The sequence below is a fragment of the Bicyclus anynana genome, chromosome 1 (assembly GCF_947172395.1).
Source record: "Bicyclus anynana chromosome 1, ilBicAnyn1.1, whole genome shotgun sequence".
NCBI lineage: Eukaryota > Metazoa > Arthropoda > Insecta > Lepidoptera > Nymphalidae > Bicyclus > Bicyclus anynana.
The window spans coordinates 17,319,045-17,347,036 of NC_069083.1; the positions used below are offsets into that span (position 1 = coordinate 17,319,045).

General features: G+C 37.0%; 2 protein-coding genes across 2 annotated transcripts in view; one reads left to right on the forward strand and one right to left on the reverse strand.

Moving 5' to 3' along the window:
* LOC112050130 (uncharacterized) lies at positions 1-27,859 on the reverse strand. The gene is made up of 6 exons (XM_024088291.2): positions 27,531-27,859; positions 3,607-3,770; positions 2,672-2,878; positions 1,790-1,932; positions 1,343-1,459; positions 1-766 (listed from the first exon to the last, which is right to left on the reverse strand). Exons 2-6 carry the CDS (start codon positions 3,763-3,765, stop codon positions 709-711), a joined length of 684 nt encoding a protein of 227 aa, XP_023944059.2. The 5' UTR covers positions 3,766-3,770; positions 27,531-27,859; the 3' UTR covers positions 1-708.
* The window catches only part of LOC112054493 (calaxin), a 292,161-nt gene that overhangs the window by 75,464 nt on the left and 188,705 nt on the right, over positions 1-27,992 (forward strand). The gene's annotated exons all lie outside the window — the stretch shown is intronic.

The following is a 27,992-nucleotide window of genomic DNA, read 5'->3' on the forward strand; positions in this document are numbered from 1 at the left end:
TTACTTATTAAAAATATCATTTATTTGTTTAATTTAAGTGTATTAAAACGTATGCCAATTTCTTATCATTCTAAAGTTATACCTACGTTCAGTAGTCGGCAGAAAATATTGCACATTTAATCTAACATTCAATATCGAGGCAATAAGTGGACACTTGACTTTATGGATGTCCACTAATCGGCATCGTACGTATCGGACGCATCGCCTTAAACGGATTTTTAATTTTAAAATAGATTCGAGCGATCCGTACGATACGAATCAGTGGACTAACTTATATGACTTACTGATAAATCACATGATTTTAAGAGTAGTCGGCCAATAGAATCCTAAAAAGAGATATGCCGATACCGTTACAAGTTTCACAACCCTCAGTAAATTCTCAGTAACCCTTAGTATTTGAAACATGTAATCTATGGGAACCTTTAAACATACAGGTCATCATAAGGTAGCATTCCGATCTTTGATCGCGACAGGGTCGCACGACCCTCTGCCTAATATGAATTTAAATGGAGCACTAAACAAAACAGCCGCGCGACGCGCTCTCGGGCTTTGTTTAGTGTTTCATATAAATTCCTATAGATAGATCAAGTAAGAAGAGAAAGTAGGAATTATCACTAACGAAGGCTTCAATTTCATAGAACCAAATAGTGTGAAACACAAGCTGTACTAAAGTTCTGTATGATCATTTCCTTCTTTTTGGCTATGCATTCACGTCGCCATTTTCAACCATCGGGTCAGGAATTCGCTCACTTTGTTTGCAGCATTTCTGTAAATATTTATCTGGATATATTATATCGTTAAGCAAATAATAAGGTAAGTATATGATCTACTGGTATCCACCACAACCCTTAAAAATCCCAGAATGCATGTTGCTTTTCACCAAACCGATCAAAATTATTATTTTCCCTAAGATTTTATAAGATTTTTACTTTCAGCCCACTTTCACTGATCCTGGTGTTCAAAAAAAAAGCATAAACATTTTTGTATCTACATTATACAAATGTTTTAAAGTTGGCAATGATGACCTATGGTTCCTAGACTTGGTCGCTAACCATGGGCCTCATGAGAAGGCTAAGAGTCACACAGCGGGCGATAGAACTCTCTATGCTCAGAGTATCTTCGCGTGATCGAATCAGAAATGAGGAGATCCGCAGAAGAACCAAAGTCCCCAACATAGCTCAAAAATTAAAAATTAAAAATTCAAGATTTAAAAAAAAAAAGGCCTATGTCCTGCAGTGGACGTCCATTGGCTGATGTGATGATGATGATGATAATGTTTAAAGTACAGTATTCATTCTTAAAAAAATGTTAATCCAGTCTAGTTTCATAATATTAGTCGTACCTAAATGAAAATCCATTTTCGTGACGTGTGGTACAAGGCAAGAGCGCTGCCAACAGTCGATCGACGGCTCGGTCTACGCTCTCACACCGGCCCACCCAGACTGGCTCGCAATTTGTTCTGAAAATAAAAGTATTTGTAAAAATAAAACGTTTCTTTTAGTGAATTTTAGTGAATCATAGCTGCTTATTTTGCGCTCTTAATTAAATGTAGTTGACTGTTATACCAACAGATTAGTGATTTAGTCATCTATGAAGTATGATTTATGAAATATATCTACTGTATGTTTATCATTTGGATATGTAACTCGTCAAAAGTACCTATAGAAATTTTTAGATTTAAACGTTTTAATTTCTTTTGATGTACTTGTTGTCTTATTAACACAAATGAAAAATTTCGAGTTTTATTAAAAAATAACTAAATTTTTTTATTTTAATAAACTGCCTTTACTTTTTTGCTACGTGCAGCAAGCTGGCCTGGATGACGGCGTCGAAGGCTGTGACCGCATTCCCATACGCTCCGCTCTTCGCTCCCGCGCACGCCCATGCAATGGACCCACCTGGCTTCACATGCGCTGCCAGTGATTCCAATAACTGGAACAATTAATGGAACTGGAGTAATAAAAAGGAGATGCGAAAGTGTAAAACAGGCAGTGATGGCACTGACGCAATGTTATATATTGTTTTTTATATTGTTGTTATTATTTTATGGTAATAAACTTCTTTCTAGAATTCTTATTTTCACGAATGACGTAACACATAGTGTAAACCCACACAAATATTCATGCCACACTTAGTTGATGAGGAGAAGCAAACGAAACCTTATGTCTGGTTTAAAACCATCGCCTAAAGCTTCACATCAGCTGATACTTCACAAAGTATGCAATGAATGCTCTACGCGTGCGAAAGTGATGTGCTGCACGTGTCAACATGAGGCACAAGGGATAAGCGTTCGGCCTTTTATTTCACTGGCTTATACTTTCATCACAGAACACTGATCACAGTTATGCTGTTTGGCGAATTAGTATCGCAGCAGCACTTTTGCAGAGTACCTCTTTAAGCACAAAAAAGTCAAAGAAGTGTACTACTATTTTTTTTATTCAATGACCAGTTAGCCCTTGATCGCCAACTCTCCTGATGTGAAGTGGCGATGCGGTTTAAGATGAAAGCAGGTTTACTTGGAAGAGATATTTATTCTATTAGCTCTAGGTCTGATGGCCTGTATGCAGCATCATACCAGAACGCTGAATTTCTTGCCAATACGTCTTTGTAGGTAAGATGGTAACTGGTAATTAAAGCAAGTTTCCAGAGGTATTCATTATTATCGGCTTACATTTAAATTCTCATAAACGTCCTCAGATACCAGTCTCGAGACGCCATCTAACCCCGCTTCCGACTCCGCTCCTATCACCACTAAGCAGTCAACCTTATCCGCTACCGCTCCGCTCGACGCGCCGCTCGTGTCAGTGTGCACGGTGCAGCCCTCAGTTTCAAGTCTTTTTTTTAGCTCCTTACCTAATGCATTTGTAGAGTTTGTAACCTGAAAAATTTAATTATTTTTAAAACAAAAATTAACACTTCATGATGATTGTCTTACCTAGTGTTACAATCTTCATTGCCCTTTAAGGTTTTAGTTTCGATTCTCGAGTGGTGTGGAAACTATGAAAAAGTTTTCCCTTATGAAAAGAAAAAGACGATGCCTGCATAGATCCATTAAAATTGTCCGTCAAAAAATGTTTACATAGATCCATTAAAATTGTCTGTCAAAAAATGTCTACATAGATCCATTAAAATTGTCTGTCAAAAAATGTTTACATAGATCCATTAAAATTGTCTGTTAAAAAATTTTGATTGTGGTAAGGAATAGTTGACCAGAAAACAGTAAACCTGGAGCTCTTACTGCTTATACCAGGCCAAGCTCCATATTATTCTCTTAGGGGAGACAGAAGATCTACACTACGGTCTGCTTATTGAGACGTTAAAAATAGTCTAATGTTGGTGATGAGGAGTAGCTTACCACGAAGCTATTAGCAGCTGTAACCAGGAAGTTATCAACTTCTAATGACGGCACAAAATTACCTGGTAGGGTTATTCTCTGGTGGTGTAGTCGCTGAGCCTAACTTCGCCAGAAACCATTAAACCAGCACTTATTTCTACACCATATGCCAATCCAAGCTTAATATCCCTCTCTCTAATAAAAAAGAAAGCCTATGTCTGTGCAGAGCCATTTAAAATTATTATAGTTCTTGATAATAAGGAGTAGCTTACCAGGAAGCTGTTAGCAGTTTTGTGCCGTCGTTCCCTGGTGAGATTGGCTCTGGCAGTGTAGGCTATGAGCGCGGAGGTGGCCACCAGTATGGAGCCGACCTCCAGTGTTGCCAGTAACCGCCATGCCAAACCGGCGCCTGCTTCCGCCGCCTCGGCCATTACCCCTGAAAATTAAACCGAAATTTATATAACTAAGATAACTCGAAGCATCACCTAAACTAATCGAAATTGAAAGAAATTTAAGGATATACATGTTCCATTTATTATGCAAGAACAATATTTCATACTTAGACTTAATAAAAGAATTTACATATTAAGAATTATTTTTAAATATATCCGTTTATCAGATACTCTTAAACCACTCCTAGGCCCTTAGTAATATGTATAAGCAAAACACAAAAAAATAATAGACATCAAGATCAACATAAATCAAAGTAATTTAAGGCCTTACATTTAATAAGAAACCTAACAATGGATTTTTTTATTTACTTTAATATATAAGGATAATGATTATGGTTCAATAATATGGTATAATGAATTTAATTTGAACTAGGAAGTAGGTAATTCGTAATTATTATTTATTGATTAAGAAGACTGTTTTGTTATTTTCCGCAAAAAATCCACCTCTGCTACAGCTGCTCGCTATTCTGTGACGATGTTTTTGTAACTGGACAGTGAGTCTCGAATTTATCACTATAGGCATTCGCTAAAACACCCCATGACGCCGCTGAGATTCCATTATGAAGCCTTTAAAGACAGTTACACAAATCATTTTTGTGTGTGTGTCAAGTGAATTGCGCAAAATAACACAAAAAAATACTTCTATTCAATACTTTACTGAACCGTTAAACTGATTTCAATAATGATAACACATCTAATAACAAATTATTGTTATTATCAAACGAATTTCGTAAGAGACGCATTGGAGCGTGCGCGCCGAGTGCCGGCCATAGCAAAGACATCAACGCGTTCGTGTTGCACAACCAACTTAGTTTATTTTATTGTGACCGCGAATCATTTTCATTTTGTGATTTGTGGATGAGATGAATAAAATTGCAAATAGGTGTGGTTAGCTTTTATAATACTAGTAGTAACAATTTTTCATCATCATCATCATCATCGTCATATCAGCCGATGAATGTTCTTTTATAGGGACTTCCAAACATCACGATTCTGAGCCTGCATCCAGCGAATCCCTGCAACTCGCTTGATGTCGTCGGTCCACCTAGTTGGGGGTCGACCAACACTGCACTTTCTAGTGCGGGGTCGCCATTCTAACATCGCCCGCTGTGTGGCTCTGTACCTTCTTGTGAGGTCCATAGTTAATGACCAAGTCTCTGAACTGACAGTACGCACACAGCAAAAGTTTTTATGATGCCTAAATCTACGTGCATAATTTCGCGACTAAATCTTAGTCTATGAGTTTATGTTAAGCTAGCTGTTTGAGACAATGTGCAACAAAAAAATAACGCGTATAATTCACTTGCATTGTCCATTCAATGCGTTTCAAAGACATTGTGCAATGTGATATGCATGAGTAAATCACATGGGAAGTGCCAGCTTGTGCCTACTTTACTTGGCTTAACATGTTGTAAAAAGAAATCTACTTATGTAGGTATATATTCATATATCTAATACTACCGGACACCCCGGAGGTTTCATCCTTGTAGTTCCTATTCTTGTGGGAATACAGAGATAAAAAAAAAGAATTTTCAAAATCGGTGCATAAATAACGGAGTTATCGCTGGACATACATAAAAAAAACATAGAACCTCCTCCTTTTTGGAAGTCGGTTAAATATAGCCTATCTTATTCGCCGATAGCTTTGATTAAAGAATTTCTTAGTGGTTTGCGCGTGAAAGTGTAGTTACAACTTAACAGAGTGGGTAACATATTTATAATTTTTGATATTTATGAAAATCTGGCGTAACCAATTAGGGTGGATATTTTATATGTTTATTAGCAGAGATTTTTTGAGAAGAAAAATAGCTTAATAATTCATTGTTTCATAGCCATAGATTCCAGGGTACGAGTTCTGAACCCAGGAATTCATAACTTGAAGTTGCTTGTGTCAACCACGGCAGTAGGTAATATGTAATTCAAAGTATTTGAATAAATCTTTTGCTCATTAATTAATTATCCGGTTATGCGTCTCAATAATTAAATATTGAATAGATAAAGATAATAAGTCTCTCAGTTCGACTTTATTCTCATGGTTATCTATAGTTTTTAGTTACTCATTTATTAAAAATTTTCATAATATAATATTACCTATTGCTTAAGTTTCAACGTATCCATTTTTAGCACAAAAAAATGTCTACGTACATACATTGGGCCAGTGAGGTGAAGTATTAGCCTAACCTCTCACATTCTGAAAGGCATGCTATAAAATATTATAATTTGTATAGATTAAGTAAAAAAAATACGTGTGGCACTCAGGGATTACCGCGGTAAAGCTATTTCGAAGCAACTTGTTTATTTTGTAGAAAAAAAAAAAAAATAAAAAAAAAATGTCTACGTTGAGCTGGAGTCGAACTCTGGCTTAATAAGTTTGTCCCTTATTTTCACACCACTTGTCCAGTTGAGTCACTACGACAACTTCGTAAAATGTTAACTTGATGCACGGCTTAGGTGTTAGGTTTATTTTCGTTACGGAATTTCTTGATTCGATCGCCACGCTCAAAGCCCACGATAAAAGCTATGCAACAGTTTAAAAGAAAAGGCAAACACGACCAACATTCCTTTTTTCTCTCCAATTAAGCAAAACATTTGTTTTCCGAGTAAGTGTGGTTATGAAACGACAATAGTTTCATTCTATTGTCGAAGCACAAATTTTGACGACCTCCGTGGCGCAGTGGTATGCGCTGTGGATTTACAAGACGGAGGTCCTGGGTTCGATCCCCGGCTGGGCCGATTGAGATTTTCTTAATTGGTCCAGGTCTGGCTGATGGGACACTTCGGCCGTGGCTAGTTACCTCCCTACCGGCAAAGACGTACTTACTGCCAAGCGATTTAGCATTCCGGTACGATTTCGAGTAGAAACCGAAAAGGTGTGTGGATTTTCATCCTCCTCCTAACAAGTTAGCCCGCTTCCATCTTAGACTGCATCATCATTAGATGAAATTGTAGTCAAGGGCTAATTTGTAAAGAATAAAAAAAGCACGCATAGTAACCGACTTCTAGACCACTCTGATTTATAATAGAACTATTGAGACTCCACAGCAAACCTTATGATGACGTCATAGATTCAATTCAAAGTTACAGCATCAGCAAGTCGTAACGTCAACAAAACAACAAAAATCAAGATCAATAACGCCGAACTGTTTCACAGATTGCTCCAGCTACGCGTTACATAACACTGTTGTTTTACTTTTTTACATCTTACGCGAGCAAAAAGCTACCGAATGTGATGACATGAGTTATGGATAGATAAGTATGCTCTACAGCCTAAAAAGTTTGATGGATTAGTAAAAAAAAACGAGTAACCTTTGAATTTGATATAATCACATTTGGACCTTGGAGTAATGATAGCCCAGTGGATATAACATCTGCCTTCGATTCCGAGGTCCTAGCTTCAAATCCGGCCCGGGGCGTACACCGTCAACTTTTCACATAAGTGCATTTAAGAAATTAAACATCACGTATCTCAAACAGTGAAGTAAAATCATTGTGAGGAACCCTGCAACCTTTTCTTAATTCTCTACGTGTGTGAAGTCTGCCAATCCACATTGGGCCAGAGCTGTCTTTCTGAGAGGGCACTCGTGCTCAACAGTGAGCCGAATATAGGTTGTTAATGATGACGATGATAACACTGACCTTCCCTAGTCAAAAAAGAGTAGTATAGATATTTATAGGACTGAGTACCTGAGTACTGAGTACTACATTAGTGCAATAGGCGTGGATTCAACAATGACTTCTCGGATTTTAGTTCGTTCCCTTGTAGTTCATCATAATCATCATTATCAACCCATATATTCGGCTCACTGCTGAGCTCGAGTCTCCTCTCAGAATGAGAGGGGTTAGGCCAATAGTCCACCACGCTGGCCCAATGCGGATTGGCAGACTTCACACACGCAGAAAATTAAGAAAACTCTCTGGTGTGCAGGTTTCCTCACGATGTTTTCCGTCACCGTTTGAGATACGTGATATTTTAATTTCTTAAAATGCACACAACTGAAAAGTTGGAGGTGCATGCCCCGGACCGGATTCGAACCTACGCCCTCCGGAATCGGAGGCAGAGGTCATATTCACTGGGCTATCACGGCTCCCCTTGTAGTTAATAACTCTAAATAAGACTTTATACGGTTTCCTGCTTTCACCGTTGATTATAAATGGTTTGAGTTGTACGAGTTTAAAGCAGTGGCGTAGCGAGTCGTAGACGGGCCCTGTAATAAAATTTGTTGAAGGTACTAAAATAAGCTTGGAGTCTTCACAAATAGTCAAACTTGACGTTTCAAAAGTGCTTGTAAAATAAGCCTGAAATAAATGAATTTGATCTTGAACATTTTTTACAAAAGTACAAAAAAATTCTCATTTAAATAACCATCACCACGATGTAAGCCGTCCTGTGTTGCCAAGTTTTGGGCACACGTTCAACGCGGCAAAAAATAAATTTAATTATTGACTTTTTAATTTTAATATTTGCACGTTGGTGACGTTGGGCACCTTTTTGTGATGTAATTTTTTTCAGGACGTAGTACACAACATGGTGATATTGTGGATAACATTTTACTAATTATTGCGTACACACGATAAGTGTCCTTGTATCCAGGGTCCTAATCATTGGGCGGTAGCTACGCCCCTGGCATTTCGTTTCAGCAGACCGCGAGGCGCGGCGCGATAAGCAATAAATATTTCGTCGTGACTTTTAGTTCAGTATAAACTAGCCATTTTATAATCAAGATAGGCTTACGCTTAGCCAATTTATTTAAGAGAACAATAAATTAAGATTCGAAATTCAATTTCAGATTCGAAAAATCAAATGCATTATTTCAAATACGAGTAAGAGAAAATGTTACTACATCATTACTATCTTCGAAATTATCTGGCGTTTAATTGGAATGCAGTTCAGTACAATCCATTTGGTTTGCCTAGAGTAGAGGCTCTAAACGGAACGTCCTACCTCCCCAGCCAAGTGGCACGGCGATTCTCTTTCTACGATCGCTAACGCTTCGAAAACTAGAAAGATGTATGGGAATGACATTTGCTATCGACGTGATCAAGATCTGTCATTCCCATATGACCAATATTTGCAGCAATTTGGTAGTGTTTTAGTGAAATAATAAATTCGGGGGCAACTGGGCAAAATCTGCAAGGGATCGGGAGTTGTGGAAAAGTTTGGAGGAGGATGCCTTTGTCCTAAGGGACAAACAGAATTACGAACTCTGAATAAAGGCTTTTATTATTACTATTATATTAGTGAAATATATCATCTGCACTCTGCTTCAAAACGGGGACGGAGTTATGAGAGGAATTGAAGTAACGCTTTAAGCTTCCTTTTTCATTATAAAAACTGTTTTCCTAAGAGTTTTGATGCAGTCTGTACACCAAAACTACTTGTATGTAAAAAATAAGAACCCTTGCTTAGTTTTGTCAAAATTATGTTCTAGATTTGACAGAATCTCAAAGGCCATCTAAGTGTGATTGTCATTTTAGTGTTTTCAGTCATAGCATAAACTACACCGTACGCCCCAATTTCGTAATATTTTTTAATAATTTCGCGACAAAATGACTATAATTTAAAGTCTGTAATAAGTAGACGTGACGAAATGAGGTGTCGTAATCGTTTACGCGGTTTAATTTAGCTGAAACATAATGTTTAGGTCTTTATCGTTTTATATTTGACGCTTTTCTTGCTTACATAACTTTACCGAACGCTGTGAACGAGGTGATACTTTTAACGATCTTTTTGGCGTAGATGCTTTTTAAATGCGTTGCTATAAGAATTTGCTTTTAATTTATTATTTTATTTTATTTAATACTCTTTATTTGTACACCACAATAAATAAAAGAAAACAAGCAAAACAGAAACACAAGAAAAAGTAGAATACAAAAGGCGGCCTTATCGCTTTTGTTGCTGAGAAAAGATTCCGATCCCGAGTTTATAAGTTTTATTAAGTATACTATGTTAATTTGGAATCGTTCTTGGAATATGGAAGCCTTCTGTATCCGACCCTTGATAAAGCTTCTTAATTAATTGTTAATATTTTGTATATTATTACAATAAAAAAAATATTTTCTATTTTTTTAATTTGAATTTCTTATCAAATAATTTTCAACTATGCTAACTTTTTTTTTGAATTTCAACGAAACATCTCTTTAAGGGCGGTGCTATGACACAAAACCTTGAAATTTTGAAGATCTGGCGTATATCTATACTAATATTATAAAGCTGAAGAGTTTGTTTGTTTGTTTGATTGAACGCAATAATCTCAGGAATTACTGGTCCGATTTAAAAAATTCTTTCAGTGTTATATGGCCCATTTATAGTAAAAGGCTGTAAGCTTTATATTATCCCCGTATTCTTACAGGAACGGTAACCACGCGAGTGAAACCGCGTGGCCTCAGCTAGTAACCTGATAACTGAAAGGTTCTGGATGCAATTTTGAGTTTACTACGAATTTGACCATTTAGAAATTAGCTTAGCCGAGTTTTAGGTAAGTCAGTGTCTTTCGGAAGATAAGAGTCAACGAAGGTAAATAAGCACACATCGTCCACATCTTCAGAAAGTAATAAAGTTAGGGAAAAACCAACTATAAATAATAATGTTAATAACTAGCTATTGTTTCAATCGACCATTTGCTAAATTCCACCAAGCATGTAATATATCACGATGTACGTAATCTAATTTCTGGCCTCTCTAAACAAATGCCTTCAGATTTATTAGATTTTATTGCTTGAAAAAATTCCGTTACCTCTAGTATCTAATGTTAGCTCACCAACAATATGGCGCTCAGCGATGCGGAATCTAAAACTCCGGATGCACTGATACGTTTGCGACTGGCAAACGTATCCTAAGATTCCGAGAAACAAAAAGAAAGAAAGAAATTTGATGTGACTTACACAATACATGTGAAAAAGTTAAAATAAAATCCTAAAGGACACAGCGCAGCGCTGTTCTTACGAAAACCGCTTGATGTACAAAGCTGAAATTTGCCAGGGACGTAGTTTATAGTTAGTAGGTATTCACTTAGAACGGATTTTGCGATAGCGCTGGTCTTTACGTCTTAGGGCGGACGAAGTCACCGCCGCCGTCGGGCGTCCGGTAGTGTAATAATATTGTGTTATAGTGATAATAAAAATTATTATCTACGTTTTATTTCCGGGTCCTTCGAAACGGCTTAACCAAATTTAACATTTGAAAGGTAATGAGAATAGGAGTGACAAAGGTCAGAGCGAAAAGTTTACTAGCACTGCGAATGACCGACCCGTCTGCCCAGCGTGGTCATTATCGGGCTGTATCTTTCATGGACAGACAAACACAACAATATCATCTAATCCCTGGACCGCAGCATGTAATTCTTAAGCATAAAATGTGCGGAGACTCTACTCTTTGTTCCAGTACCACTTTAGGTAAGCAGTTACATATTTATAACAATCCATAACTTTGCAGTTTGTCTGGGCACCTACAAAATATTAAGCTATAAACTTGAATGGAATTTAATGTCTATTTATGTGCCCTTTATGGTTACAAGTAAATGGTGTTGTATTTATTCTCGGGTTATAAATTACTGTTTGGCTTACAGTTCAAGGGTATTCAATGGTGGAGACAATTCTAATAAAATATATTTTTGATGTAAGTAAAAATATTCATTTTAAATATCTTTTAGGTAAAAATTAATAAGCTGTCGCTGATCTAGTGGTTAGCCTTTATGGTTTCGGACCAGAGTGATGGGTTCGAGTCCTGGGTAGGGCTAGGAAATATTTAGCTTATCTTTCTTTAAAAAAAAATACAGTTTAAAATTAAAAAAAAAAAAAATTATGATAGTAAGTTTGTCTGTTAGTATCAAAACTAAACTAAACTTGTCTTAACCAAACATTGTAAAATAGTACTTCTGTAAGAAATAAATGGCTTTTTTATTTTATTTTTATTTTAATTATAAGTCTGTATGTGTGTCTGTCACCTTTTCACGGCTGAATCGCTGAACCAATTTTGACGAAATTTGGTATAATAATAAATCGCAAAACATATGCTATTTTTTAGCCCAGAAAAATCTATAGTTCCCGTAGAATTTGACAAAACAGAATTTCAAGCAAACGCGCGAGCACAAAATGTTTTATTAGTGTTTAGAATGTCTGTTATTCCATTACTCTGTGCAGAGCCTTCACGGCTCGCCGATTAGTTGTATTCAGGGGAAACAAGAATGAACACTTGACTCGTTTTGATAAAATCACGCAATTGCAGTTACTACAATTCATAGTTGCATAATAAACGTTTTTGTGTTAAGGATTCTCAACGCGAGGCCACGTGGTGTTAATATTTCCACGTTAACGGTAACTGGGTAACCTTATTAATTTTCATATCACATTGAGTTTAATGTAATTTTCTGAAATAATGCCGTGCACAAATTTTTTTAGGCCTTGGGTCCAGGAACAAAATATTTATCCATACTGCTCAAATTTCGTATACGTGATATTCAAAGAGTTGGACAAAATTTAAACATAGTGGACTATGCATAGGCGTGAATAGAGGGGGGGGGGGGATCCACGCTAGAATTCTGGGCTACTGATATAAAATTCTATCATGGATGCCAAAATACAAAATATTCCATGAAAAATCAATAAAATCAGTCGACCCGTTTCAGAGACCAGCGTCCACAACCATTGTAAACGAAATTTTTATATTAAGTGTCGACTACACTGTAATCTTTGGACTGTGCTCAGCGACATGTCAAGGGCCAGGCCCACCCTAGCAAATAATCCTAGATACGCCAATGGGATTGTGATGGAGGGGCGATTTCCTTTAAGTCATCACCTTGTACTTCGATAACATGCCTACTGTAAATTTTCTGACAAGGTTGCTATTTAGTTTGAAATATCTTTCGTTACCTATTCTGCAAAAATCGTCTCTTGTGTTGTAAATTTTTTTGATAAACTTAAAAATTCTCTTTTAATTTTTGGACTTTGCTTACGAGATTACTGCCATATGCAATGTAGTTTCGGCATTCGTTTCAGGCGAATATCGAAAGAACAACGGTTGAATCTACATAGTAAAGTGAAATTAAATCATCTTATAGCGAAAAGGTTTAAATAATTTTTTATAAATTCAAAAATTTACAATTCTACATACCATTTTATAATCTGGCAAGTTCGATGATTACATTCCCGTGATATGAAAGACTGCGGGGGTGTGAAATTGTGCGTCCGGGAAATAGAGGTGCGTTAGTCGTGGGTTTTTCATACACCGCAACACGCCCCGCGCTCCGCGCGGGGAGTGTTACGAAGGAAGTTGCCAAGCTTAATAGGTTGTAACATTTTTTAAAATACAAAATATATAATTTTGTATTTAAAAAAATGTGTAAAGAAATAAATCATTGATAATCTTATTTTTCTTTTTCAAAAAGAAATAATATAAGAATACCATAAAATACAACCTATTAAAAAGGATGAGATCAACAACTATCGTTACGTACTCGTAAAGCATAAGAATATCGTTAACTAATTGTCATCGAACAAAAAACTGTGGTTGATGACTTTACATTTTATAATTTCGATGACGTCACCATAATCATTAGGTTTTCCATCTGAACAATGGCAACAATTTTCCGTATTCGTCATAAATACATTAAGTATAAGTTAGACAAATTTGAAACCATACAATAACATACTTAGGCGGGATTTCCGTTTAAAGCTGGTAGGTTGTTGTATTTTTATTTATAAGATGAAGTTAACTTCCCTCTACTTAGTATGATGATACTGTTGGATTTGTTACTAGGTCATGAAAATGAGGAAATGAGAAAGTCCTTCATTTTTAGAGTTACAGTTTTAAATATTTGTTCATAAATCATAAAAAAAATACGAAATATAATGTGATTAAAAAAAAATTAAAATTCAACCCCTAAAGTGGTGAAATAGGGCTTGAAAGTTTACATTGATTTCCACGCGGACGAAGTCGCGGGCGTCCGCTAGTTTTATAATATTAGCATAGATTAGTATGACGTTACGTATAACAATGAAAATTTCTTTTTCCGTTACAATCTTTCATTTCACCCATAAGATTTCTATAATTTTCCGGGATTAAAGTATTCTGTTTGTGTGGAAATCTGTTTATCACAAATCCCTCGGAAACCATGACTTTTTCCGGGATAAAAAGTAGATATGCCTTTATGTGTTATTCCAGAGTTAAATTTATTTCCATTCCAAACAACCAAATCAATTCAGAAGCCGCAGCGTAAAGGAGGAACAAACATACTTGCACACACACAAACTTTCGCGTTTATAAAATATAAGTATGATTAGTGTGATATAATTAAGTTATTAAGAAATTATCCAAATTGAAGGATATTTTTTTTTCCAAGTCTTTTGAATTTCAATATTTGACTACTCGATATCGTCATTATCTACTCATATCTGGCTCACTGCTGAGCTCGAGTATCCTCTCAGAATAGGAGGGGTTAGGTTAGTCTCTGGTATGCAGGTTTCCTCACGATGTTTTCCTTCACCGTTTGAGACACGTGATATTTAATTTCTTAAAATACACACAACTGAAAAGTTGGAGGTGCATGCCCCGGATCGGATTCGAACCCACACCCTCCGAAATCGGAGGCGGAGGTCATATCCACTGGGCTATCACGGCTCTGTACTCGATATACGCAGACGGAATTATTGATGACTCCATCGCCCCTGTTTATTATTGTAGCGTATTGTGGCGTTTTTGCCGGATACCTACCAAGTTAATAGGATAGTTATAGACTCGTGATTTCAATGATTGCGAGGCAATTATTTGTGTCAATAATTATGTTCGTTATTTGACCTTAACATCATGATAAGCGTAGATACCTACTGTACGTAAACAGTGGCGTGCAGTTAGGGTTGCCAGGTTGATAAACCTAAAAGCCGGACAGACTAGCCAAATTGGCCGGACATTTTGATTAAAAGTCTTCTTGAGGAATTTGTGTATCAGTATTAATAGGTACTTGTGACAAAAAGTTGTACGTGAAATGAAGTTGTTTTCAGTTATTAGAATAAATCTTGTTAAATTATAATGAAATAGAGTAAACCTAATATCAAATCAATCTACGTACCTGTACCTATCTGTATTAATCAGTCAAATAAAATCATCGTCAAAATTAAAGTTTCAAAATATTTATCTACATTCTAGCGTTTTCGAAATGTAAATAGCCTAATAAAAGCCGGACACTGTTAATTTTGACCGGACACGTAATCGCAAAGACTAACTATTTTCGGCTTTATCCGGACGCCTGGTCACCCTACGTGCAGTTAATCTATACTTTATATAAAACATTGTAGATGACGCGCTAACTTCAGGAATTACTGGTTCGAAAAAATCATTCAGTATTACATACCCTTTGTATGTGCAAGGCTATGAATGTACCTCACATAATTAACAATCCATATTCGAGCCACACTATTGAGCATGAGTCTCCTGCGGGCCTATTTCCTATGTTAGTCTTTATTATCAACCCATCAAAATAAAAAACAAATCGATTGTCAAAATGTCATCCACATATTATGATACAAATCACAAATGTCATCCGATGCTTAAGGCCTTATCCTTTCCTCTTTAATATTTCAAAGAGGAAATGTTTAATTGATGTTTGTTTGCATTAAATAGGCTCTGGAACTGCTGAACCGAAAAAAAACCGATTTGAAAAATTCTTTCACTGTTGGGAAGCTACACTCTCTCCAAGTGCTATAGGCTATATTTTATCTCCGTATGCCTACGGGAACGGGAACTACGCGGGTGAAACCCCGCGGTGTTTGCTAGTAAATAATGAAAATAAAAAAGTCAATGGCGGAGGCAAGCTGAGACGTTCAAAGTGTGATCAAGCCTTAAATTAAATCTCAAATTAGACATGCATGGCTAACTATCAATTTTAAAAATGCATCGGAATTCATTTATTTATGCATAATAATTATCCGTCGCTTGTTTCCTTATAATAATGTCAAAATTTACATGATTACTGTTATTTTAATCCTTTGAGCTTTATTGATTCGTGTAAATCATAACATCGATCGAATCAATAATAATAACTGGTAGGAACCTATTATTATAACTGATTTTTGATTAAAAAAATATATTGATTGAAAATAAGATATTAGTTGGAGTAGTGCCTGCCTTGTTGGTCCCGTGATTATCCTATGTGTCATTGGTTCTCGGATTCAAGTCTTGGGTCGTGAGAATTAAACTATTTTAAACCGATTAAAAAAAAGTTGAAATTTCTTAATTCGACAAATGTTTTATTTTTATTGTTTGTTACCTCATAAATTTATCATATCTTAACAAATTATGAAAGTTATTTTTTTGTTTGAAAGAGATTGGTCTCATTTAATTTTCATGAAAATCGGTTTAGTCATTTTATGTTAATATGAAAATAGCGAAATTGCCCGTACTGTGGCGCTTTCGTTCACTATTTCGTTCACACACTAAAAACAGAAAAATAAAATCGTAGCACATAGGATGTTATTTCTCACTTTTTTAGTTTATTTTTGTGATTTTCAAGACGGTTGAATTTTTTTGTTAAAAAGATTTTATTCCTTTGAATATTCTCAGACCGAAGTTGGTTAACATCACCCTCGTGCCTCGCAGAGCACGTTAAATATTGGAACACTATAATACCTAACTCTTTTTATTTATATAAAGTCAGTATACTCGAACCCACAATTCTTAATCATCGTCATCGTGAGATACCTACTTCGTTTGTCGTCTTTCAATTTTAAAATAACTACAAAAACAATTGTTAATGACAAACCAGCTGTACCTCAGATTGACAAACAAAACAATGATGACTGTTAATTAGACAAGTTCATGGTAATGTCAGTAAGGACAATCACATAATACAATACAAGTCATCTTACATGTGTAAGAAGGTAGGTACTTAGATGTATCATCGAGTTTATTTCCCACATTAATAGCTTGCCTGGAAGTACTCGTAGGTACGTACGTATAATTCGTTTATATCAAACAATTCACAATATAAGAGCCTTCATAGTTAGGAATCTTGAGATTTTTCATATTTCTTAGTTATGTCGATCAACCATGAATTGTTATAAATTCTTTGTTTTAGTACTACATAGAGAAGGCTCACAAGGGATTCTTTGGATTTACATAAGCGTATACCATGCATGTTCTTGGAATCTTAATTTGACCCTCTTCCCGGTCTTCGTTTAGGATGAAATTTTACACACGTCTGAGTTCTGATGACAATACATGACTAGCTAAGAAACGTCATTCAAATCAAATATGCCGACCTCCCCAAGATGGCGGACTGGCTGTTTGAATTCCACCCCCATGATATAGATATCAAATGAAACGGTTTGCTATAAAATAGATACGTGACTTAAATCCAATATTTGTAATTTTTAGTGCGTGCTAAAAGCGTGTTTTTTTAGTATTTTTAAAGTATTTTTTTCTACTTTTTTACTATTTATTCTGTTACTGCCGTCATAAGGGCGTCTTGAGCATGAGTCGTTGTTAGGTATTTGCTTTCTCAGATTCTATTCTCAAAAAGGAATTGTAAAGGAAGTGAGGACATGTTGTGTTAACTTTGTTCCGTCTTCTCTGAAAACATCCGTCGCAGTGATTCAGCCGCAACCTTTCCTTGAACTCGAGTACTAATGAGCATGGACTTAAGGCGAGACGAGATAAAGCTGAAGAGTTTGTTTGTTAGTTTGTTTGTTTGTTAGTTTGTTTGTTTGTTTGATTGAACGCGCTAACCTCAGGAACTACTGGTCTGATTTTAAAAAATTCTTTTAGTGTTATATAGCCCATTGATCGAAAATATATAAGCTATAGGCTATAGGCTATATATTATCCCCGTATTCCTACGGTAAAGGGAACCACGCGGGTGAAACCGTGTGGTGTCAGCTAGTGTTAAAAAACTTTTAAATTAATTTGTTTAAAGTTGTTTTCTAATAATTTCACCGCGTCTATTTCCTAAAAATTAGAGATACCTATTACACACAGATACAAATTAATTCATGTAATTGCACATTTTATATTGATATAATCACAACATTCTTATATAACACAACAACAAAAATAGTAGATTATGCAACGGTTCCATAATAGGAAAACGAGTGCATTTTATAAAACGAACGAAATGAATTTTGTTTTATCAATCTCTCACAATAGATACTAGTATTACCGTATTATAAACGGCTGAAGATTCTGTTTGTCGCCGACGGCCGACGGGTATTATTCATTGCATGAACAATAATAATTTACGCGAATTACTTTTTTAACGAACTGCCAGATAAAATAAACACGTGCATGCCTCTCAAGTTCAAGGTTTTGTTAAGCGCAACTTTCTAGAAATTCACGTTTACAGTTAAAAATTCACCTTGACTACTCAAGGTAATGTCAACCGGATTCATGGTTGGTCATATCGTGACAATAGAGACAAATTATACACCCACTAGAGACGAACTTTATAGAGGCGAATAAAGAAATCGGACAAGTGAGAGTCGGATTCACCCACCGAGGGTTCCATACAAATTTGGTAGGTGCATATTTGTTTGTAGTCCCGTGATATCCCAATGGATATGACCTCTGCCTTTGATTCAGGGGGCGTAGGTTCGAATCCCGTCCAGGACATGCACCTCCTACTTTCAGTTTTGTACTTTAAATAAAGACAATATTTTTTTATGAAATAATTACAACATTTCCTTAAAAATATATAGAGAAAAATCTGACACTTGACTGACTGACTGACTAGATACTTGACTACGACTATACCTTGTTATATCTACTGTGACTATACTAAGACGGTATTATTTGTAGAATTTCATAGTTCTAGGTCAACGGAAAGTACACAAATTTGATTCCCTTGACGACTTCGAAATTAAGTACGATTTTAGCGATGTAAATTGCCGTACCTTTTTTTACGTTAACTAAGAAATTTCTCAGTTTCAAGGGACTTTAGATTTGAGTTCAGTATATTATGTTTTTGATAAAATTAAAAACATCTTATGCTTGATACATTCACGCCTTTCCGAGATAGAATTGTCTCGACAGATACTTGTAGTTGGTCAAGTGTAAGGGTTTCGTCTTCTTTCCGTTTCCGATTTTAATTCCAATTAAGAAAGTAGGTCAAATGCGTTTTTTAAAATGCTTGGCCACTTTATTAACTTGCACACTGCACAGTGATCTTGATGTTCACCTTTCATGGTTCACGGAGTTACATTTACTTATCGGTAACCTTACTCTATATTCTCGTGATATGTTGTTTTATTTCAGCCAAATATAATTAAAAAGAATTATATTTTTAGAAGCTCTGTCAATCGAAACTAGAATTCGATCGTTTGACCAGGGTCAGGTAGAATTACGGGTTTTTTTTTTCTATTTTTTCAATGATTCGCTCAAAAACATTGTGGGGATAAATGAGAACTACCAAAACCAGGTTTTAAACGACCTTCAATATATTTTGAACACTCATGGCCTGTAGCCATGTGGCACGTCGATTATCTTTCTACAAACTCTAACGATTCAAAAATTAAAAAATGTTTATCAATCACATTCTTTATCGACAGATCTCGTGATCAAGTTGTCGATCGGATCTGTCATTCACGTTGTGTGGATGTGGGGGTGTGGATTTTCATCCTACATCAAACAAGCTTAGCCCGCTTTCATCTAACATTGCATCATCACTTACCATCAGGTGAGGTCAAGGGCTAACTTGTAAAGAATAAAAAAGCCACTTTTTAAACGATGTTTATTTAAACCTAACAGACGCCCGCTACATCGTACGCGTGAGAGAACTACTAAGGGTAGTAAGTAATATATCTTTTAATGGCTTTTCATCATCATTAAAAGTCGATGGACGTCCACTGCTGGACATAGGCCTCTTTCATGGACTTCCAAACAACATGGTACGCTTGATATCCTCAGTCCATCTAGTGGGGGGTCGACCAACACCGCGCTTTCCGTTGCGGGGTCGTCATTCCAGCGCCTTGGCTATTTTTATTTAATGGCTCACGTTAAATAATTGTGTGGATAAAAGACCAGCTGAATCATTACAATGTTACGACTTAAGAGTAACTCCTACACTAAGCTGTTTGTTAATCTTTCCTCATTCTAAGCCACTTAAGAAGTGTAAACAGCAAGTCATAAAATTACTGGTAGTACGTACTGGTAGTACTGGTTTGACGGCCTCCGTGGCGCAGTGGTATGCGCGGTGGATTTACAAGACGGAGGTCCTGGGTTCGATCCCCGGCTGGGCAGATTGAGATTTTCTTAATTTGTCCAGGTCTGGCTGGTGGGAGGCTTCGGCCGTGGCTAGTTACCACCCTACCGGCAAAGACGTACCGCCAAGCGATTTAGCGTTCCGGTACGATGCCGTGTATAAACCGAAAGGGGTGTGGATTTTCATCCTCCTCCTAACAAGTTAGCCCGCTTCCATCTTAGACTGCATCATCACTTACCATCAGGTGAGATTGTAGTCAAGGGCTAACTTGTAAAGAATAAAAAAAAAAAAAAACGTAATGACATAATAATGGTAAAATCTTACTTCATATTCACCATTTTTTTAGGGTATCGTCTCTCTAAAGAAAAAACCTTTGTTCTCCTTACCATACCATACAAGTAAGGTTTACATCCTTATGTCATTGACTTACCTCATATAAAGTGTTTTGTTTCTTCATTCTTGTACGCATGGTTAGGGTATAGAACTACCTCCCGAAGTTTGTGTTCTCAGCTTAGTTTAGTTTAGTTTGTTATTCTGAAAACTAAGTCTATCTTGGGATCCACGACATTAACTCCTGACGATAAATCGAGTGCAGAGCGATTTGTCTTGATAATGTCTACTGACTATCTGTGACAAAAGTGAATAGGAATCTTCTAGGTAAGTGCATACCAGTTTGAGCCACATCTACACTTATCATCAGGTAAGGTCGTGGTCAAGCGCGAGCCTATTTCATTTAAAAAAATGATCAACGGACAAACTTGAATATGTATTGCAATGATCCATTTCAAATTAAACCAACAACAAAAAAATTGAGACTGGAACCTATTCGATAGATCGTACTGAAGAGAGTTTTGACTATTAAACCTTGGGCACTGATGCATTTACGGTCATTCAACCTTGCGTGCCCGAGGCTTTACATATAACTGATATAACTACCGACTACCAACCGAGTAACTACCGACCTACTGGTCATTGAACCACCAACAACATGAAAATGATCGATGTAAAACCATCGACCTAAATTACGTGAGTTATTACTCCACCCCCCCTACACTTAATAAAATAACTGTACTTAATACAATAGTAGGCTGTAGGACTTTGTAATGGAGCTTGTCCGGGAAATTAATACCGTGCCTAATTCTGTCACCCAACAGTGTCGTTGTGACCATAGAATAAGCTAACGCTTTGTTATAACGGTCTAAAGGATGGTTGTTGGTGAAGCAAAAGGAGTGGGAGCAGTGGGGTAGCGAGCTTTGGAGGGGCGCTGCAAAAAAAGATGGGGTCCAAATAAAGGGTAAAGATTTCACACAAAAGAAACAAAATTATATGACAGTCACTAAGCTTAACCTATGTAGAATGTTTGTAATCCGGGAAAAAAGAGATTGCTTTGTACTTTTGTAATTTTTGAGTGAAAACTAAATTTTTAAGCAGGCAGCTTTTTCATGCTTTGTTTTCAGGAAGCACCAGAGTGAGATTGTGGATTTGATTTTGATATTTTTTTGTTTTATGTAGGGGCCCTGTAGTCCGAGGGCCTCGTATCATTGATACAGCTGGTACGGGCCCCTGAGTGGGAGGCCAGTGAGGTTAATGTCTCAGTTCAACGGGCACAGGAAAAGCACATTCGACAAGGTACTACACCTTGTCGAATGTGTTCCTTGCTAGGTCTGCGAAGTATTTCTCTGTCATGGGCGATAAAAATGAAAATACATTTGTATTTATTATACATGTGGTAGGATTAATGACAGGCGTTCACAGATCTGCATCGTACGTATCAGATGCATCGTATCAAACGGATTTTAGTATTCTTTGTATAGAAAGTCATACAAGTGCGTCCACTGATCGATATTGTACAGATCGCATCGAACGGATTTTATCTACCGTATTTTTTTTTAATTTCTCTACCGTAAAATTAAAAATGCGATGCGTCCGACATGTACGATGCGGATCAGTCGACGCATGCCATTTTTGTCCTTTGGCCACAACCAAAAAGTTCCACCTATTTAGGCACTCATATAGATGTCGATATTTTGACTCGCTATTGAACAAGGCGTTATAGGACTTACAACTTTTAATTAAAGTTTCAAGATATGTGTAAAATTGATTAGCAATAGCATCACAAAATTAATGTAGACAACGAATGACCATTAACGTATAACTACATTTAATTTATAAATATTATATGCTTAATTATTGTTATTAACCCTAACCAATCCATTCGTCCTTTCGTAAAGCCTAGATTAAGGTTATGTTACTGGTAGCCCTTCAGATTAGAAGGTCCGGTGTTCTTGGACTAGTATTTCTTTTCCGGCGTAGTACTAGTATATCACTGTATTTAGTATATTTTAACAACCTTGGGTACTAAACGCGCGTAATTTATAAGCGTTGAACCGCAGTTTGAACTGTTCCTTTCGTAGATTTTGCACCAAAAAAGGTGCTGCCAGTTGGCACGGATTAGGTAATGATGAATATGTAATAAGCGTTTGTGACCTAAGTAAATGATTAAGAATAAAAAATATTACCATGTCTGCAACACACATTATATCTACTCATTTTATGGTCTGTGCTGCTCATGCAGTTTTGTAAGAAAATACAATTTGATGAAATTAATTAATTAATAGCAGTTTTTGGAAGAGATTCAATTATTGGGACCAGAGAAAAAATTAAACGCGTAGTTGCAATTGTTCGGACATTAAGGAAGATAAAAATGTGACGAATTTCATCCAATTACGTTAAAAGATTTGATCACGAAATTTTATAGTCTTTTCGCTGACCCAGCAAACGTCGTTTTGCCGTTATCGTTGAGGAGTATGAATAACCTCCGAATGTCATTAAATTATTAATTACACACTCGATCAAGTCATCAATATTCTCTTTCAGTGCGCTTTCATTTGAGACTCCCACTCGAGTATATTTGCAGAAATTCTGTTCTTCCCCACTTTCACCCCCACAACTTTTAAACGGCTCAACCGATTTTCATCAAACGTGTCCAAGAACACTCGCCCGTAAGTCACCTTTCATACAAAAACAAAACTAAATTGAAATCGCTTCATCCGTTTAGGAGTTATTTTGCCACTGACAAACAGACACGTCAAACTTATAACACCCCTCTTTTGGGTCGGGGGTTAAAAAGAGATGTTTTTGACCTTATTTACCCGAATGTCTCACAAAAATCAACTGATCTCACAAATCTTATAAATCCCATCCCACCCATCGGATCCAACGTTAGTCTACTCCGTGGCTTGAGTTTCTTTTTTTATATTGAATAAGCTCGCGCTTGACCACGATCTCACCTGATGGTAAGTGTAGATGTGGCCTAAGTTGGAACACGCTTGCCTAGAAGATGCCTTAGATTTTAGATTTTCTGTATTTTCTGTAATTAATACGGCACTGGCTTGGCACCTCCCTCAAAGTGGTCAGAAGGTAGCATATACGATGTTATACTTATTTTTAATTATAATTATACGGTTGAATTTTCATTGTTAAAAAGATTTTATTATATAATATAAATTATTTTTTAACGGACATGAGAGACGGAAATTCATGGTCAATAATAATAGCCTTTATTTCAATAAAACTTTCCATTTTACATTTTACGTTATTCCATTTTTTATTCCATTGTAAACGATACAAATCGTTAATTATTATTTACAAACAAATTTTTACTTTTATAAGTATGTCAATGTTTTATTATTGTTATTGAAGCGCCCATTTTTGGGCATAGGCCTCCTCCATTCATTTTTATTTCTCTGTAGTTTAGTCCATGTTTCAATGAGATTGGTAGATGTCGGTAAAATCCACTGCCCGTTGAAGAAGCTATTTATACGATTTCAACGCAAGTACAATGGTTACCCTGGTTAAAAACCTTTGTGCACGCCGCTGTGGGTCAGCGTGGTAGGTTAAAGCTTCGTATCACCACTAAGCGGATGGATGTCTGGCCCTAAGCCAATTCACTAACTTTGACATATGTTAGTTGACATATACGAAATTGAGATTCTGTGTAAAAAATGTCATCCGGTGCTTACTGACTACCCTTCGTGGATATCATGCAGTAGGTAGATGACATTTGTCAGTTGATTTGATGTTAATTTCAATAGGTTGTAATAACTGTTAGTAAGTCAAAAGTAAGAGACGTGATAGCCCAGTGGATATGATCTCTGCCTTCCATTCAGAGGGCGTAGGTTCGAATCCGGTCAGGGGCATGCTCCTCCTATTTTCCAGTTATGTGTATGTCATGAAATTACTAGTGGACGCCCGCGACTTCGTCCGCGTGTAGTTTTTCACAAATCCCTCGGGAACTATGGATTTTCCGGAATGAAAAGTAGCTTATGTGTATGCAGAGTAAAATCTCTTTCCATTCCAAATTTCAGCCAAATCAGTTCTAAAGTTGCGGCGTTAACGAACAACAAACATCCAAACAAACATCCATACATCGCGTTTATAACATTAGTAGGAAAAATCACTTGTCTCAAACGGTGAAGAAAAAGCATCGTGAGGAAACCTGCATACGTGAGAATTTTCTTAATTCTCTACGTTTGTGAAGTCTGCCAATCCGCGTTGGCCCAGCGTGGTTGACTAAGGCCTAACCACTCTCATTCTGAGAGGAGACTCAATAGTGAGCCGAATAAGGGTTGTTAATGATGAAGTGAAAGTAGTTTCTATAATCGTTTTCGTTTTAAGAAAAACAAAATGTTAGGTTTCCATAAACAAATGAAACTGCTAATAATAATCACTACGCTATTCTCAGAGAGCCATTTGCGTGTGTTGCAGTAATTAGGGAAATTATAACTTATCTTTCTTATGTACTTAGGTACAACAGGTATTATATTGTTGCAAGTTAGTTGCTCTAGTCTACTGAAATGGCTCTGTATGTAGCAAGTAAAATTACTGATGAACAGACAAGCTATCTCGAGTTAGATGGATGGATATCTAAATATATAAAACTCAAAGGTGACTGACTGACATAGTGATCTATCAACGCACAGCCCAAACCACTGGACGGATCGGGCTGAAATTTGGCATGCTGGTAGATTTTATGACGTAGGCGTTCGTTAAAGGATTAACTAATAAAGGATTTTGATCAATTCTACTCCCAAGGGGATAAAAATGAAAATTTGTATGAAACTTTGTCAATTTTGCGGCGATTTGGCTGAAATTTGGAATAAAAATAGATTTTACTATGGATTAACACATAGGTTACTTTATATCCCGGAAAAATATATGATTCCTGCGGGATTTGTGAAAACTTAATTCCACGCGGACGAAGTCGCGGGTGTCCGCTAGTAATAATATAAACAAATCAACGTGTGACGGCCTCCGTGGCGCAGTGGTATGCGCGGATTTACAAAACGGTCCTGGGTTCGATCCCCAGCTGGGCCGATTGAGGGTTTCATAAATGGTCCAGGTCTGGCTGGTGGGAGGCTTCTGGCTTCGCCAAGCGATTTAGTGTTCCAGTACGATGTGGTATAGAAACCGTAAGGGGCGTGGATTTTCATCCTCCACCTAACTATTTGGGTCTATGAAATTTTGAGCTTCTCTTCCAATATATTCTCAGTATAAACTCTCAGCAGTGCTGGAATGGCGACCCCGCACTAGTAAGCGCAGTGTTGGCCGACCCCCCACCAGGTGGACTGACGACATCAAGCGAGTCGCAGGGATTCGCTGGATGCAGGTGGCTCAGTATCGTGATGCATGGAAGTCCCTATAGAAGGCCTATGTCCTGCAGTGGACGTCCATCAGCTGATATGATGATGATGATGATGATGATGAAACTCTCAGCCCGAAGTTGAAAGTCGGTGGTGTTACCAATGGCGTGCACTTGATAGATGCAAAAAAACACTGCCTCGCATCGCTAACGCTTCGAAAACTAGAAAAAGTAAACATTGACAGGTCACTTGATCAAGATCCCATTCCCACACATTTTTCTAGTTTTCGAAGCGTTAGCGATCGTAGAAAGAGAATCGACGTGCCACTTGGCTTGGGGGGCAGGTCTCTCTGCAGTGGGCCGCCAAGAAAAGGCAGTAAAATTATTTTGATTTAAATGCGAAAGATCACTCATCACAAAATCTCGAAAACCGCTTGACGTTCAAAGATGAAATTTGGTAGAGAGGTAGTTTTTTTTTTTTTATTGGTTACAAGTTAACCCTTGACCTCACCTCCTCCTGATGGTAAGTGATGATGTAGTCTTAGATGGAAGCGGGCTAACTTGTAAGGAGGAGGATGAAAATCCACACCCCTTTCGGTTTCTACACGGCATCGTACCGGAACGCTAAATCGCTTGGCAGTACGCCTTTACCGGTAGGGTGGTAGCCACGGTCAAAGCCTTCCACCAGCCAAAAACGTAAATCAAAAATTTATAGTAAGTGTCCGCTAATAGTCTTCGATCAGTGCGTGTTGCCAGTGATGACATACGGATCCGAGACTTGGTCGCTGACTATGGGCCTTATTAGAAGGCTCAAAGTCACTCAGCGGGCGATGGAGCGAGCTATGCTTGGAGTTTCTCTGCGTGATCGAATCAGGAATGAGGAGATCCGCAGACGAACCAAAGTCACTGACATAGCTCAGCGAGTCGCGAAGCTGAAGTGGCAATGGGCGGGCCACATAGTTCGAAGAGCCGATGGACGTTGGGGCCCCAAGGTGCTGGAATGGCGACCCCGCACAGGAAAGCGCAGTGTTGGGCGACCCCCCACTAGGTGGACCGAGGATATCAAGCGGGTTGCAGGGAGCCGCTGGATGCTGGCGGCTCGAGATCGTTGTGCTTGGAGGTCCATGCAAGAGGCCTATGTCCAGCAGTGGACGTCTATCGGCTGATAAGGTAAGGTCCGCTAATAACGGATTCTGCAATAGGGCCGGATTTGAGGTCTAAGGGCGGATATAGTCTCGGGCGTCCGCTAGTCTATAATAATTAATATGTATCTGCATATAAAATTCTCGTGCCGCTGTGCAAATCGGGTAGGTCTGAGAAATGGCCAACATATTATATTTTTCATACTCTTAAATGATAAGGGTGCCCCGCCTATAAATATTTTTATTTTATTACGATTTAGCATTTAAATAATGTATGTGGCATCAAAATCTTTTTTTACAAAAAAAAATTAACATAACATTACTTTAAAAAGCGAAATTTACTGAACCAATTTTCGTGGAAATTAAATGGGACTAATCAGGAAGGATACTGTTTCAAACCAAAAAAAAAGTATATTAACCTAAACCTATAGCTTGTGCAAAGTTTCATCAAAATCATTTCTGCAGTTTTTACGTGTGAAAACTTTGCTCATCCATATTCATAGAATTTGTAAGTAGGTAATCAGCAATATTGCGCAGTTCCTGCCAATATTTCTCATAGAGGAAATTGATAGTGTAAAGTATGCTTTAATTTGCGTTATTGCGTAGAAAAAAATCAGAATTACAAATAATATTAGGATGTCGTGTTTACTGTTTACTGCATTTAATTAAATTCACTTTCTATTTTTTAGTGTTCGCAAAATTCTATTATGATGTTTGATATTTTAGAGTTATGCTTACTAAAGAATTATATTATTTAATAAAGAAAAAGGCACTAACCTGAGATTTTCCGATATTCAGGGCTTCATCGCTAAACACTAACCAAAATTATTTGAACAATTTTGCTGTAAATCGTCATATTGAAATAACACACTCACAATCAAAAATTAAAAAAATAAAAAGCGCGAATAAAAATTCGCGCGCAATTTATAAACGATTCGAATATTAAATTTAAAAGTTTGTTTTTTAATTGCAGTCGCGGTTCTCGGTTCTAGCCCTTACGAGCCTAATATCGTGCGGTTTGAGTCAGTGCCCGCACTCGAATGTAGAGCGTAGAGATATTCGCATTGTACGAACGAAGGCGTCTGTTTTTCACTGTTGAAGAAATCGGAATAAGAAAAAATTATAAGTCAACCTTGATTTCCCAGCAGTACGTTTTACAGGACAATAGATGAGGTGCAGTTATTAAATGTTAATTTGTGTAAATTGCTACTAGCGTCTCGCGATTTTTATTTGTATCTT

Bases quoted from the DNA above. Each gene is read 5' to 3' on its own strand.
- LOC112050130 (XM_024088291.2), bottom strand. From the start codon at position 3,765: ATGGCCGAGGCGGCGGAAGCAGGCGCCGGTTTGGCATGGCGGTTACTG. The intron at 1,933-2,671 runs GTAAGCCGATAA...TAATTGTTCCAG, and splicing joins ACGTTTATGAGAATTTAAAT to TTATTGGAATCACTGGCAGC. The intron at 1,460-1,789 runs GTAAAGGCAGTT...TTTTATTTTCAG, and splicing joins TTGCTGCACGTAGCAAAAAA to AACAAATTGCGAGCCAGTCT.